A 16,609-nucleotide genomic window follows, 5' to 3' on the forward strand; every position below is an offset into this window, starting at 1 on the left:
GTCACCATACATCCCAAGGCCACAGTCTATCCCAGGAGAGACTCAGGCCCAGATGCGAGGTCGGGTGCCTCTCTAGGACAGACACACACCTCTCAGGCTTTGCGTGTATTGGTGCCCTAGGTCTGCTCTGTCAGTATACCGCAGACTGCTGGCTTGAAGAGCAGAGTTGCTCTCTCACAGTCTTGGAGCCTGGAAGCCCTGAGATTGGGGGTGGGCAGGGCTGGCTCCTTCCAAGGGCTGCAAGGAGGAACATGTTCCCTGCTTTCCCCCAGCTTCTGGCAGTTTGCTGACCATCGGCGTTTCTTGGCTTGTGGATCGATCACCCCCACCTCTGGCTTCATCTTCACGTGGCGTTCTGCCTGTCGGTCTGAGGTCATTAGGGTGGGCCCTAATCCAATATCACTGGTGTTCTTGTCAAAACGGGAAATGTGGAGACGGTAAAGACTCTGCCTGCAAAGCAGAAGACCTGGGTTCCATCCCTGGGTTTGGGAAGATGCCCTGGAGAAGGGAATGGCTACCCACTCCAGTATTCTTTCCTGGAGAATTCATGGACAGAGGAGCCTGGCAGAGTAGTCCACGGGGTCTCAAAGAGTCAGACACGACTAAGACTACCTAACTAAAGACCTCATTTTAATTTAGGTAAAGGTAGGTGAAGATCCTGTCTCCAAATATCACGTTCTGAGGAGGCGGGGAAGGGCAGGGGGTTAGAACTTCTACATGAATTTGAGGCGAACACAGTTGGGCCCAAGGGCTGTCCCTGAGCTCCTCGTCTGGGATGAATGCAGGGTCTGATGACGTTGTGGTGGGGACAGTGCTCTGGGGCCTTCCCATGCACTGGCTTCACCCCTGTGACAGGCACAGCCCTGTCCAGCTCAGGTGGTGAGAGTAGACATGCTCCCTGCGTTCCTGTGTGTTAAGCCCACTTTGTCCTTGTCAGAGCTGCCCCCTCTGAGTCCTGCAGACTCCTTGGACGCCCCACTTCCTTGTAGAAGTAGTAGTTGGGAGCCCTGACCTCAGCCCCTCCCAGGCTCACCAAGCCTTCTCTGAGGAACTTCACCTGAGGTTCACAAGCTCCTCCCTGAGGCTTCCAGACATGAGCCAGCACTCTGGAGCCCCCATGGAGCCCTGATCTCAGCCCCTCCCAGACTCACCAAGCCTTCTCCTCTGAGAAGCTTCACCTGAGGCTCACGGGCTCCTCCCTGAGGCTTCCAGACATGAGCCAGCACTCTGCGTTAACGTCACTCACACTGAGGCTCCACGTGTTCAGAGGCCGGATTCTCTGAGGAACCTGAGGCGGGAGTGAAGGGTGGAAACAGGAAGGAGGGGTCCCAAGCTCACCTTCAGAGGACCAACACCTTGACCTGAGTTGCCCCAAGTGTATGAGAGCCCCAGCAATGCCCACTCTGTGGTGGGCCAGCTCCCCCACCAGGACTTGCCCAGATGTTCCCCTTGGGTCACAGGCCTGGCTGCTTCCTCAGCGCCTGCCCGCTGCCACAGTCCAGACAGGGCTTGTGAAGCCACCCTTGGTGTCAGGGTGGCCGTCCCCACCTCAGACGTGACCTCTGAAACTTCCACTATGGCTTCTCCATGATGGCCCATCCTCCGGACTAGGTTATCTCCAGTGCCGGCGGCCCAGCTGCTTCCACTGAGGCCCCTGCCGTGTGTCAGGCCCAGATAATTCTCCCTGCCCCCTAGGCCCATGTTCTTGGCCCCGTGGAATTTCACCCGACCCCTCGCCCTAGGTTTTTCTTTTATGAAAAGACCTACATCACCACTCAGGCCATTTGTATCCAGCAGTCCCAGCTCTTTGTGGTCCCCAGACTTTCTCTGGAAGAAATATAACTCCTTACTTTTCCTCAAAATCCCTCCTGTTAGACACTCTGAACTTCCTAACCTGGAGTTTTCTTTTCCCTTCTTCAGGTAAATATCCTCGTAATGTTTTTAGTAGCAGCATAAGCTACTCCTGCCAGGTCTCCTAGCCTGATAGGCTTACTGTATTCTGTTAAAATTTCTCAGGAGATTGTGTTTCTAAGAACATAGCAAAATGACCTTGTTCCAAAATGTTAGGCCTCATCATTACTGATTTTTTAAATATGTCTCTTTGTTTGAAACTGCATCTGCTCCCATTGTAGCGTCCACTGCTCCTCTCTGCGTGGAACCCTTTCCTGGGGAAGTTAATGACTCCACTCTTCAGGGGTCCTGTCTTCCCTCAAGGCCCAACCTCTCCCTCTGAAGCTTCCTCTGGTGGAACAAACTCTGAGACTCCTCTCCCTGTGAAAGCGGTCCCGGAGCTGTCACTTCAATGTCTCTTTGTGAAAAGCCAGCTCCTTCCCCTGGAAACGATTCCTGTGAGAGGGACCCAGCCACTCTCCTCCAGGCTGCTCGTGACTTCTCACCAGCCCTCAGTCTTCAGGCTCGCCCACATTGTTGGGTCCCTCTCTTCCCACTGAGACTTCTCGTTAAAGGCCCCACTCATCCTTCAGTCACCTCCCTACAGGCTCCTCACTTCTACTAAGACTGCTGCTGCTGCTGCTGCTAAGTCACTTCAGTCGTGTCCAACTCTATGAGACCCTGTAGATGGCAGCCCACCAGGCTTCCCCGCCCCTGAGATTCTCCAGGCAAGAACACTGGAGTGGGTTGCCATTTCCTTCTCCAATGTGTGAAAGTGAAGTCGCTCAGTCATCCGACTCTTAGCGACCCCATGGACTTCAGCCCACCAGGTTCATCCGTCCATGGGATTTTCCAGGCAAGAGTACTGGAGTAGGGTGCCTTAGTAGAAGTCTCTACTAAGACTTCATTTGCTAAATCGCCCAAACCCGTTGCTGCTGACAGAGCCATGCCCCTTTGGCTGCCCAGCCCACCCAGTCTCTCTAGGACTGCTCGATTTTTCAACGCACCCAACTACCTTGATGATTTCTTCTTTAAAAAAAAAATTTGCTTATTTTTTAAATTTTTATTTGTTTATTTTTGGTTGCAATGAGTCTTTGTTGCTTTGTGTGGGCTTTCTCTAGTTGCATCGAGTGGGGGCTACTCTTCATTTCAGTGTGTGGGCTTCTCATTGCAGTGGCTTCTCTGTTGCAGAGCACGGGCTTGAGGGCACGGAGGTTGAGTAGTTGTGGTGTGCAGGCTCAGTGGCTGCGGTGCACAGGTTGAGTTGCCTCCCCAGGATGTGCGTTCTTCCTGGACCAGGGATCAAACCCATGTCACCTGCATTGGCAGGAGGATTCTCAACCACTGGACCCCCAGGGAAGTCCTGCCTTGATGATTTCCCAGTGAAATCTGCCCAGTTCTGCCCACAGAGACCTCCGTGTGTGACACTGAGAGGAAACACATCACACGGAGGGAGTGCTTCGTGATCACCGTTCTTTGCACTGTTATTGCGTGTGATGAGGCACCGACTTGCATCGAGCATTCACTGATCTCAACCACTCCCCCTGAGAATTTCCACTGTAGGAACGCTCCCTCTGCTGATTTCCTGCTGAGTGGGTCTAATTACTGTCCTGTGGATCCGATTATTAATAATTGAGGGCTCTGGCTCTCTGACGTGTGCTCAGCAAATCCCTCAGTGACTTCTCCCTGTTGGCTCAGCTGCTCCCATTAAGGCTTCTCCTTTCAAGGCAGGCACACCCATTCTCAGGGAAGCAACTTTCTTGTTCTTTGGAGGGACTCCCGTGTACGAAAATCACACATTCCTATTATTTTATTAAGTTTTTTATTTTTGATGTGGACCATTTTTAAAGTCTCTTGTTGAATGTGTCATAACATTGCTTCTGTCCTGCGTTTTTTTTATTTGTTTGTTTGTTTGCTTTTTGTTTGTTTTTGGCCACGAGGCATGTAGGATCCCAACTGCCTGACCAGGGATTGAATCCACACGCCCTGCATTGGAAGGCAGACTCTTAACCACTGGACCACCCAGGGTGTCCCCACACGTTCCTTCTAACCCAGCTGTTCCCTCGGAAAAGTTTCTCTCCTTGCCACACTGGGCTTACTCCCTTGTTTCTTCCTTCTTGAGAGGTTCTAATTGCTCAGAGTCAGAAGGACCCCACTCAAGTGCTCACCTGACTGCTTCCTGTGTTTGTGATCTTGGTGGTTATTGGGATTGAATGAAATAAGCAACAGAAAAGAGCCGAAGTCAATGCTGAGCCCCAACGAGGTGCTCAAAGAATAATGGTTCCATCTAACCTTGTCTTCCGTGGGCCGCCCTTTCCCAGGAAAGCAGCAATAACAGACAGCATGTTTACTGCATTCTTGCCACGTGCCAGGACCGTGCAAAGGGCTGTGTGCGTGTATCATCCTATCAGAGTCTCACAATAACTGTTTTCTAAGTAAGTAAACAAAGGCATAGGGAACTGAAATCACTTGGCCAGAGCCAATAGCTAGAAAATGACAAAAGCCCATCTGAGTCCATGCCTTGGTTCTCCAGCTCTCTGCTACCTCCCTGTGTGTACATGTGCTCAGTGGTATCTGACTCTTTGCAACCCTGTGGACGGTATCCTTCCAGGCTCCTCTGTCCATGGAATATTCCAGGCAAGAATACTGGAGTTGGTTGCCATTCCTATTCCAGGACATCTTCCCAACTCAGGAATAAGAACTCCCGTCTCTTCTGTCTCCTGCACTGGCAGGCAGATTCTTTATCACTAGCGCCACCTGCCAGTTCCCTGGCACACCTGGGTGAGGAGAAAATGCCCAGAGAGGGTAAAAAAAAAACCTTCTCTCTTATTCTTTCCCAGCGTATGAACTTCAAGAATGTCCAGACCCAGAGCCCTTTGCCAACGGCATTGTTCGGGGAGCTGGCTACAATGTTGGACAGTCAGTGACCTTCGAATGCCTCCCAGGGTATCAACTGATGGGCCACCCTGTCCTCACATGTCAACATGGCACCAACCGGAACTGGGACCACCCCCTGCCCAGGTGTGAAGGTATGTTCCTCAGTTAGTCCTGGTGATTCTTTTTCAGGACAGGGTTCACGCATGTGCCTGCTCCGTGGGATCACCCATGCTAGGAGATCCTAGCAAACATTGTCCATCATGTTTTCATATGGACTGGACTGAGCCTATCCAGACTGGGCGCAGAGCTCTGGGCCAACACTAGGGAGGACCTGGAGGAGACACAGGTCAAAGCCAAAGGAATACATTCTTAGCCCTTGGGAACAGCCAACCTCATGGGCCAGATGTCCCAGTCAGAAGCAAAGACACTGATATGCTGAGAGGTAGAGAGTCAATCATGGTGCTTTCCTAAAGGGAGAAGAGAAGAAAGCATCTTTCTAGAAAAGTTTTGTTCCTCTCTTCATACCCCCCAACTTATTCCCCTTCTCCTACATGAACCTAGAGAGATCTGAGTTGAGGATATCAGAGAGCTACAGGGGATACTTCCCTGGGCCTTCATTAACCAGAATCAGGGTGGAGGAGGACCAGGAGCTCATGCTGTCCCTATCCATGTCTACACATCTCCGTTCAATTTTCCCTTCCTTTTTCTTGAGGAGAAGCTGGAATTTGTCTTGAAAGGGCAAGGTTTAGCAGGAGGACAGTATGATTCAGGAGAAAGTGCCCCAGCTCTGGAATCAGATCACCCTAGGCTTTATCTCTGAACTGCTTCACCTCTCTGACCTCCAGTTTCTTCCTTGGTATGATGGGGCTTCTCTTCGTAAGAACTGAGAGGATTCCAAGATGGCATGTGTAAAGTGCCCAGCACGGTAACTGGTTCAAAATCCACAAGTTGGAAAAGTATTAACTCTCCATAGATAAAGACACCTTGCTTGCACAACTGATCTATTCTGGTGTTAGACTATAAGGTCGTAATCTCTAAAACTATTAAATTCCCAGTTAGATTTTCAAATTTTCAAAATCATACCCATGCATAATCAGTCTACCATTCTGGAATTGTTGGCTGGCCACCCTCTCTATGACAAGCTTCGTTGTGGACTTTTGTTTCCTTTTTGCTCCTTTTTATGGTGTCACAGGAGATGGAAGAGCAGTGTTTCCCCCATCAGACATCTTTAGCCATGAACCCTTCTTCCTCCTAAGACAGTGCTTCCCTTAGCTTAGATGAGGACATCATTTTCTCTTGCATTTCCAATTACCTTTCTGCCTGTGCCAACTTTTTGGTCATCTTTTTGTCCCTTAAGTGTTTTTGTTCTTTGAAGTTATTTCCCACACTCTCTTCGCTTCTTTCCCTCACATCTCCAAATGCTCTCTGTGTCTGCAACCTTTATCTCTTTGCCAATTCTTCACCTGTACATCCAACTCCTCACTAAATATCTTCACTTATCCAGAAGCACCTAAATCCTAATGTGTTTAAAATGGAAGCCGTCCTCTTTCTGCCATTACGTTGAAATCCTCACTAGAGTGAAAGGCCCCTCTCGTCCCCTGGTTACTTGTTACTCAGTTTGGGCAGCCTGCCTCTCGCCTATCCTGTCTAGTCACTGAGTCTTGCTAATTCTACATCCTAATTGCCCTTCAAATACATCCACCTGTCTGTATGCATTGCTTCCACCCTAATCCAGGTCACTTAGATGAGGCCTGTCACCGGCTCCCAGCCTTCAGTCTTGTGTTCCTCAGTCCACTTTTCACAGTGTGGGGAGGGTGGTGAGCCTTTGAAACCATTCATGTACAGTGGCAAACTTTCAAAGATGCAAAAGTACATCTAGTTCCAGCAAGGAACCAGAACCTGTGCCATCACCAGCCAGCATGAGTGACGTTGCAGCTTGCCCTCCGTCTCCTATGGCCGACACTTGTTCAGCTCCACCGTCTCCCACCTCCTCCCTTCCTTCCTCCCGTCAGTAATTCTTCTTGCCTGTTCACTCAACACCAGCCCCTGTATGCCAGCTGTTGTACTGTACTCTTTTACTTTTCAAGATACTCTAGTATCTTGTTTTCTTTATTTTTTGTATTTGTTTGTTTTTAATGCATTAGTGTATTATGTGTGAAAAGTATTATAAATCTATTACAGAACAGTGCAGTCAGAGCAGTGCAATATAGCCGATTGTGTTAGTTGGGTACCTAGGCTAACTTTGTTGGACTTACGAACAAATTGGACTTACAAATGCCCTCTCTGAATGGAACTCATCCATATGTAGGGGACTTACTGTACTCTAGACACGGCTCTGCTGAGAAGCTAGCAAGCTGTTTCCACCTCCCTTGGGGTAACTGTCCAGCCCCCTGGAGCTAGCGCACACTATGCCTCAGGACCTGGACCCCGCTGACCTCCCCGTGTTCTCCACTCTCACAGTTCGCTCCAGCTCAGCTGAAATGCTTTCCATTTTTGCCCCTCTTGCCCCTGGTTCTGAGCGCATGCTGGTCCCTCCTCGTAGAACGTTGCTCTTCTCTCCTGCCTTACCTGTATAGCCCTTGTCCTCCCTCAGGTCTGAGTCTAAAAGTGAATTCTGCCAGGACTTCCTCCCCCTCCCCAGGACCAGATAAGGGGCTCCCCCGCAAATGTTCCCTGGACACTCCATGTTGACAGCACGCTCCACCCTAGGCGGGAGACACTGGTACACTCAACCGTGTCCCGGGAGATTGTGATGCCACAGATCAGAATCACACGCCGTGGCATCCTTGCTGTCCTTTGCTCCCCCTGGCTGCATCTGGCAGCGAGTGGTGGTTTGGTCCATGGAGGAGGGATGGCGTGCCCATGCGCACCACTTTCAGGATGTGCTCACATTCGCCGGAGCCCAGAGCCCTGGCCTTTGCTTGGAGGTGTTGGGATGCTTTCTTCTCAGGTCAGTCTGCCCCCATCCACGAGTCTGACTGATGACCCATACCAGCCAATACGCTCATTGTTCTGGACCAGGGGGATTTTGCCCAGAATCTCTCATTTTCCTCCATAGTGACCAAGTCCAAATAGCATGGAGAATTCCAGGACTCTTTAAGTGCTTGTGTGTGTGCTTAGTCACTCAGTCCTGTCCAACTCTTTGCAACCCTGTGGACTTCAGCCCACCAGGCTCCTCTGTCCCTGGGGATTCTCCAGGCAAGAGTACTGGAATGGGTTGCCATGCCCTCCTCCAGGGGATCTTCCCAACCCAGGGATCGAGCCCAGGTCTCCCACATTGCAGGCAGAGTCTTTACCATCTGAGACACCAGGGAAGCCCAGCCTAAAGCCTAGATCAGACTGAGTGTAAGAGTGGGTGTTGCTGTGGGGAGATAGGAAGATGGGGAGAGGGGCATGTCTGTGTAGCAGATGCCCTCTCTGTGAGCTCACACTGGCTGAGCATCTTATATGCATGAGTTCATCTGATGATCAACCACTATCCTAGGAGGAGGGGGTCTTAGTCCTGTTTTATAGGTGAAGATAGAGAGACTACCCTACTAATCTGAAGCTATCTAGTCAAGTTAATGGTTGAGCCATGATTCAAATCCAACCTTAGCCTCACTATAAAAATCTGCAATTGCTTTTTTAATAGTTATTTATTTTGACTGTGCTGGGTCTCTGTTGCTGTGCACAGGCTTTCTCTAGCTGTGGTGAGCAGGGACGAGTCTCTAGTTGTGTGTTCACCCTTCTAATTGGGTGGCTTCTCCTGTTGTGGAGCGCAGGCTCTAGACCACAGACTTCAGTAGATACAGGCATGCGGGCTTAGTTGCCCCGTGGCATGTGGGATCTTAATTCCCCCACCAGGGATCGAACTCGTGTTCCCTGCATTGGAAGGCAGATTTTTAACCACTGGACCACCAGGAAAGTCCCAAGAATCCACAACTCTTAAGTCAAGGTCGAAGTACCAATCCAAGAATCTTAGAATACTGTTACTGCTAAGTCAGTTCAGTCGTGTCCGACTCTGTGAGACCCCATAGATGGCAGCCCATCAAGCTCCTCCATCCCTGGGATTCTCTAGGCAAGAACACTGGAGTGGGTTGCCATTTCCTTCTCCAATGCATGAGAGTGAAAAGTGAAAGTGAAGTCGCTCAGTCGTGTCTGACTCTTCGTGACCCCATGGACTGCAGCCTACCAGGCTCCTCCGTCCATGGGATTTTCCAGGCAAGAGTACTGGAGTTGGATGCCATTGCCTTCTTCGGAATCCTAGAATAATAAGATAAAAAGATACCATCATAATTTTCTACCCCTTCCCAGTAAATATAGTGAAGCCCTGACTATAGCATTCCTAGGAAAGGAGAGGTGGTAGCTTTGGTGTGTTCTTCCTCCTGGACAGGTCTCTTTAATGAGAAAGAGAAAAGAGGGTTTGAGGCTGAGACAGGCCCACAGAGGCACCTGTGCTGAAGATCGGGGGCCTCTCGGGATGTGACATGTTGGGAACAGCAGGAAAAGCAAGGCCCAGCCATCCTCAGCCCGGCCTTGTCTTCCCATCCCACCCAGCCTCCTGGAGCAGGACGGTTCGTGCTTTGGGAAATGACCTGAATTCTCACGGGGGAGGTGATCTGAGCACTCCTGTGTTTGTGTCCTCTCCCTGGCAGTCCCCTGCGGCAGCAACATCACCTCCTTCAATGGCACTGTGTACTCCCCGGGCTTCCCCAGTCCCTACTCCAGCTCCCAGGACTGCATCTGGCTGATCACCGTCCCCATTGGTCATGGCGTCCGCCTCAACCTCAGCCTGCTGCAGACAGAGCCCTCTGGAGACTTCATCACCGTCTGGTAGGGCCAGCTGCCGTGTCGGCAGGGAAAGGGGCTTGAGCTGGGCTCTCAGCTGGGTCACCCATTTGTTAGTCCAGAAAACCAAGGGCTGGATAGTTTTAATGGCTGTCAGCCTCCTGGGTCTCAAGCATAGTGGCCTAAGAACTCAGCTTCCACCAGCCCTTTTGACTCCTCGATGGGAAAGGACTAGCAGGGCAGTGTGTTCCCCACCTGGCATTCTGCTGGCGGTCAGTCAAAATACCAATGGGTGTGGGAATCTGGATCCATGAGCAGACTTTTCTCAGTGTTTCCAGAGTCCAAACCAAAATTCTGCATTTACTGGATAAGCTACCCAGACTAAGGGAAGAGCTGTGCAGTGGAATTTTATGAAGTCCCACTGGCATCTCATGCTGAGCTAATGCTGACCACAGAACTGTCTGCAGTGATGGAAACGTTCCGTATCTGTGCGGTCCAATATCATAGCCCCTCTCTACATGTGGCCCTCGAGCACTCGAATGTGACTAGAGTGACTGAGGAGCTGATTTTTTAAATTGATTAAATTCTAAATAATTTAAATGTAAATAGTCACGTGTAGCCTAGTGGTTACCAAGTTGGACGGCTCAGCTCTGAGTTATACAGTTAGAGTTTCTTGTGTTAATTTTAAAATGAGAATGTGAATTACTAGTTGATTAGTACAGTTTCCTCGACAGTTTTTTCCAAACCTCTGAATCTCTGAACAAAGATATCTTTTTAAAATTCCTTTGTTTAGAGCTTCTGGGAATCAGCAGGAGATAGTAGCATTCTGTTCTCAAAATTCCCAGAGCTGGATAACTGTCACCTGACTGCCCTGAATGGATTTCTCACTGAGTTTCCAGACAATGGCTGAGATCAGATGGAAGGGACTAGATAAAATTCCAGGGAAGAAATCCTTGGGCCCAGGAAGGCAACATGGGTGTGTCTCTTTGCTCACTGAAGGCCACTGATGCACCAGTTAGAACAGGCAGGCATGGTGACGCATGACATGCAGGATCTTCTTTCCTCTTGCAGGGATGGGCCACAGAAGACAGCCCCACAGCTTGGAGCCTTCAGCCGGAGCTTTGCCAAGAAGACAATGTACAGCTCATCCAACCAGGTGCTGCTCCAGTTCCACCACGAGTCAGCCATGGGCGGGATCTTCGCCATAGCTTTCTCTGGTCAGTATGAAAGCCTGGTCCAGGAAGGACGAGAGGGCCAGACTTTTCAGTCCAGGCTGGGCTTGCCTCCTGGCTCCTGCATTTGCCAATTTGGGGTTTGGGGACGAGTGACATAGCTTCTCCATCTCAGTGTCCTCAGAAGAAACAAAGTGTTAGTCGCTCAGTTGTTTCTGACTCTTTGCTACTTCATAGACTGTAGCCCGCCAGGCTCCTCTGTCCATGGTATTCTCCAGGCAAGAATACTGGAGTGGGTAGCCATTCCCTTCTCCCAGGGAAATCTTCCCAACCCAGGGACTGAATCCAGGTCTCCTGCATTGCAGGCAGATTCTTTACCGTCTGAGCCACCAGGAAAGCCTTCAGTGTCCTCAGGGTTATGAGAATTCAGCTGTAGCGATGTGAGAGCTCCCAGCACAGGGCTCCATAAATGTGAGTTTTCCTTCACTGCCACACTGGTAGGGTGGAGAAGCCCACAAGGCTGATCCTTGGTGCCAAGTTCAAGTTCAGAGGCAGCAGGGTGAGTCTTCTTATTCATCTTTCACATATCAGCTCCCTGGTTGTTTTATCCATTTACCTGTGCCCCACCTCATCCCTCAGCACATTCTAGAGAATGGTCCCACTCCAAAGGTATCTAGAGCCTCTGTTGACCCCACAGGAAGTACTGTGCACAAAGGAACTTGGGGAAAATTCAAGAACAGGAGCATGAACAATGCAAGATGTGTCTGTCCTTACCAACAACCTATTTTCTCATAAAAGTCCAAGATTATGGTCCCAGGTATTTCCTCATTTTTATTACAGTGGACACAGCTTAAGAAAACTTATAGAAAGTTCTCCATGGGCTTGTGCCCAGCCAAGAAATAAGCACCCATGTTTATGATTTGCAGAACGTTACATCTATATGAACTGAAATCAGGAAGGCTTGACTCTATTCCTGGCTCCACCTCAGGCCAAGTGTCTGACCTGTGTAGGTCTCTCCCTAGCTCAGTTTCTTCACCTGCAGCACAAAGGGCTTGGAGTTCATGACCTCTAAGGATCCTGTGAGTTAGTAAGGCAGCTATTATTACCCCCACTTTATAAATGAGGAAATGAGGGCCAAGGAAGGCAGGAGGGCTTGCCCAGAACCACACGGCTAGAACTGGGAGGAGAACCCAGCCCTTGCAGCTCTGCGCTGGCTGTTGGGGTGAGACCACGTGGTGCTAACACCTCACACATGTATTTATCGAAATTTGAATGCATTCAGCCCCAAGTCCTCGGGAGAGGCAGTGATACTGAGGCAGAAAGAGACTGAAACAACACTGTTGAGAGCACGGGCGGCTCCAGTCACCGTTCCCAGGAGTGCTGGCCCAGGTGAGCGTGACATGGTGATGAGACCCTGCCCTCGCTCTGCCTTCATACCCACACCCCTCTGGTTGGGCACACCTCTCACCCGATGAACAGAACCTAAGGTTTTTGTTTTTGTTTTGTTTTTGTCTTAGTCTTCATTGCTGACTCAGTAGTTGTGATGAACAGTTGCTCCTCGGCATGTGGGATCTTCCCAGACCACAGATTGAACCCATGTCCCCTACATTGACAGGTGGATTCTTAACCACGAGACCACCAGGGAAGCCCCAGGACCCTAGTTTTGAAGGCTCTGTTATTTTGACTCTATAGGACTGGCCCACAGACTGATAGAGTGTGGACTCCAGCATCGTAGACTTGGGTTCAAACCTATGCCATATATTAGCTGCATGACCATGAGGCTGTCATTTGACTTTTCTGAGCCTCAACTTCATTACCCACAAGATGGCAATTATATCAGTGCCTAATCTCACAGAGTTAAATGAACTCATGCAGGGGAATGCTTAGCTCTAGGCAGAAAGTATTAAAGATACTCAATAATGTGTAATGTTTGGGGATAGACTTTTCTTCACTCAATATAATCCTGGAGATTAATCCAAGGTATTGCATGTAATAATTGTTGTTTAGTCACTAAGTTGTGTCCAATTCTATGACCCCATGGACTGTAGCATGCCAGGCTTCCCTATCCTTCATTATCTCTTGGAATTTACACGAATTCATGTCCATTGAGTCAGTGATGCTATCTAACCATCTCATGAGATGGTTACATGTAATAGGACTTTGTGCCTTTTTATTGTTAAATTTCATTCACTGTTGACAATTTGATCTCTGGTGCAAATAGTTGACTCATTGGAAAAGACCCTGATGCTAGGAAAGATTGAAGGCAGAAGGAGAAGAGGGCAACAGAGGATGAGATAGTTGGATGGCACCAACAGTTCAATGGACATGGACTTGGGCAAACTCTAGGAGATGGTGAAGGACCGAGAAGCCTGGCGTGCTGCAGTCCATGGGGTCGCAGCACAACTTGGCAACTGAACAGCAACATCATTCTATGATTCTTGAGCCATATATAATTTTGGACAACACTTTTGAAATTTGAAAAATTATAGAAAAAGAGGACAGATTCATCGTTGCCATGGCTAAGGAGGGGTTAGGGATGGGAAGGAAGTAGATGTGTTTACTATAAAAGAGCGGCATGAGGTACCCTTACAGTGATGGAAATGTTCTGCATCTCGATGGTATCAGGGTCAGTACCCCAGCTGTGATATTATACCATAGTTTTGCGAGATGTTTTCTATTAGGAATCACTGGGTAAACAATACATGAGATCTCTCTGTATTATTTCTTACAATTGCATGTGAATCTACAATGATCTCAAAAAATTCAATTAAGAAATAAAATTTGTGTAACTAAAGCAAAGTTACTCCACAAGTGGCAGTTTTAATAATCATCATCCTCATTGTCATGATCATCATTATTATTGTATTTGGAGAGTAAAAGGATCTGTATGAAGTCACCTCCTCCTAAAGCCAGGTTTCTTATCCCTGCTCTTGTGTCTTAACCCTACCTGGTCCAGGCATAGGTGAAGGAGGCCCAGCACTGCCCTGGGCTGTCCTTGTTCCCAAGTTCTCCTGAGTAAGTCTGCCCAGGACATCTCTTGCTCCTCTGTGTGTCCTGGCCACTGTGCCCCTGATGCCCTCAGATGAGACATGAGACCCTCCAGTGCCAGCTCAGACCAAGGCCTCACGGGCCAGAGGAGCAGGCAAGGGCCTGGGTGAGAGGATCAACGCAGGCCAGCAGGTTCGGGTGGGAGATACTGTTTGTAAGAGGCCGAGTGAACAAGAAGTCACCTTCCACCCACTCATTGGGTTTTTGATAAATTGTAGAATATTAGCAATTTGTAAAAAGTGTGTAACATACATGTGTGTATTTAAAGAAGAAAAATAAGATGAACACCCAGAGCTGAGCCTGCAAAAAAGACCACCAGTGCTCTTGAAGCCCCGTGCACCACCTCCAATATGCCCCCTGCCCAACCCCCCAGAGTTAATCAGGGTTATGAATTTTGCTAAATTTTCTGCTAATCTTTCATTGCTTTTCATTATGATTTTACTCCATAGGTGTATGTCTCCAAAAATACATATTGTTTCATTTAGCATGGTTTTTCTGTTATGTAATTAGAACGGTTCAGTAAGTGTTCTTCTGTGACCTGCTTTTTTCATTCAAAATTAAGCTTTAGAAATTCATGCTGATGCATGTGACTAGATTAGTTTAACTTTTCAATGCTGTCTAGTATCTCATTGTGTGAAAATAGTGGTTTATCTAGTCTACTCTTAATAGGCATTTAAATTACTTTATTTCAAACAATATGAGCATTGTTGCACATTCCTTCTCATGAACAAGAATTTCTCTGGGGTACATGCCCGTGTGGAATTGAGAGGTTGTAAGTATTCACATACTCAGTTTTACTGCTGCTGCTGCTGCTAAGTCGCTTCAGTCGTGTCCGACTCTGTGCGACCCCATAGACGGCAGCCCACCAGGCTCCCCCGTCCCTGGGATTCTCCAGGCAAGAACACTGGAGTGGGTTGCCATTTCCTTCTCCAATGCATGAAAGTGAAAAGTGAAAGTGAAGTCGCTCAGTCGTGTCCGACTCTTAGTGATCCCATGGACTGCAGCCTACCAGGCTCCTCAGTCCATGGGATTTTCCAGGCAAGAGTACTGGAGTGGGATGCCATTGCCTTCTCCGACTCAGTTTTACTAGCTAAGGCCAAATCAATCTCACAAAGTAGTTTTAACAGCTCCCACTCTTCCTCGTCATGGAGATAGAGCTGCTATAGCACTACATTCTTGCAGACACTGGGTTTTACTGGACTTTAAATTTTTGCCTACCTGGTGAATAGCATTTCACTTTTCTGTTGATGACGAGGGTAAGCGTTCTTTCTTATCATCGCTGACTGTGCATGCTTCCTGCTCTCTGAAATGTCTGTTCCCCATATAGTTTTCTTTCCCCAAGAAGAGAGGGAACAAACACGTTTAGACAAAATCTTTGTGATTTGTAATACATGCTATGAAAGAAACAGATAAGATAGCAAACAAAAGCATAGAGGATCTACTTTATATAGAATAATTGAGGGAAGCATGTCTTAAGAGGTGGTATTTGCGACAAGAACTAAAGAAAAGGAAGGAGCCAGACTTGCAAAGAGTAGAAATTGGGAATGGAGTAGGGGAAATAATGTTTGCCTTTTTATAGGCAAACCTTAGCCCTACATAAATTTCTTTTCATAGAAGAACCAAAAAGAAGAAAAGTACCTTAAGGAGACTTATGACAATATGCTACAGTAGTTTCAAAAGTGACAAAATAGGATTTGAATTGCAGAGAAAAATACCCTTAGAAACACACAGCTGGGAAATAGAAGCAAATTGTAGAAAACATCTACTTCTAGCATAATAGTCTAGGTAATGTGGACTCCAAATAAGAGTCATCTGGCTGAAAGATTAATAGAAGGGGAAATCATACCCCACCTGTTAGGAGACAATGAGAAGAACCCGGCATCGCTTCCTTGTAAAGATGCACGACCTGAATCTAATCATGAGGAATCCGACCTAAACTGAGGGTAATGTGATACAGGTTACATACTAGAAGGTAGCTGGTGTGTCATTTTCAAACGTGTAAAAGTCAAGGAAGGTCAAAGCAAGACTTTAGAACTGTTACGGTCTAAAGGAGACTAAGAAATATGACAACAAAATGCAATGCATGTTTCTGAACTGGATGTGTCAGCTATTAAGGACTTTATTGAGACAAGTGGTAGAAATTGAATGGAATGTAAGGATTAGATGGCAATGTATCAGTGTTAATTTCCTCCTTTGGTGCTTGTACTGTGACTGTGTGGGAGAATGTGCTTATTTATAGGAACTACACGCTGAAATATTCTGTGGTTGTGGGATATCATGTTGGTAACTCAACTTTCAATTGGTTCGTGGAGAAAGTTTTGTTACTATAATTCCAACTTCTCCTACACCTTTGTGATGGTTACAAATTAAAAGTTTTATTTATGAGGGGAGCCAGCTATAAAAAACAAAAGTTTTAAAGAAACGCAATTGCACACTTTAAATTGGCATATGAACCAGCAAAGAGCAGAATTGACGCTATAGAAAAACAATTCAGAGATGTGGAGGCCAAACTGGAAAAGCTCCTTATGAAGAGAAAAAGGGACAAGGACTTGAAAATGATAAAGGAGAAGATGGTAAATAAAGAGACCCAGTGGCCAAAGAACCAACATACTGATAAGAAGTATTTCTGAGGAGAAGAACCTGATGGATAGAATAGAAATAATAAAATAAAACTCTTCTGAGATTAAGGGGAAATCTGTGCATATAGGATAAAGAGTTCACTGTATACCAGGAGAAATCAAAACCAGCCTGGCAAGTTTTCCAATTTATAAGGGTGAAGGGCAGAAGAAAGCTACTGGAACCCAGGCTGAGAAAACGAACTACAAGAAGCCAAAATCAACAATTCTCAGATTACG

At 47.8% G+C, this 16,609-nt stretch overlaps 1 protein-coding gene across 1 annotated transcript in view; it reads left to right on the forward strand.

The window, feature by feature from the left end:
• The window catches only part of CSMD2 (CUB and Sushi multiple domains 2), a 689,877-nt gene that overhangs the window by 584,701 nt on the left and 88,567 nt on the right, over positions 1–16,609 (forward strand). Inside the window, exons 42-44 of the mRNA XM_015467054.3 lie at positions 4,731–4,919; positions 9,402–9,579; positions 10,606–10,751. Of these exons, the coding sequence (XP_015322540.1) occupies positions 4,731–4,919; positions 9,402–9,579; positions 10,606–10,751 (513 nt within the window). The remainder of the gene's footprint in view (positions 1–4,730; positions 4,920–9,401; positions 9,580–10,605; positions 10,752–16,609) is intronic.

This window comes from Bos taurus, chromosome 3, assembly GCF_002263795.3.
Source record: "Bos taurus isolate L1 Dominette 01449 registration number 42190680 breed Hereford chromosome 3, ARS-UCD2.0, whole genome shotgun sequence".
NCBI lineage: Eukaryota > Metazoa > Chordata > Mammalia > Artiodactyla > Bovidae > Bos > Bos taurus.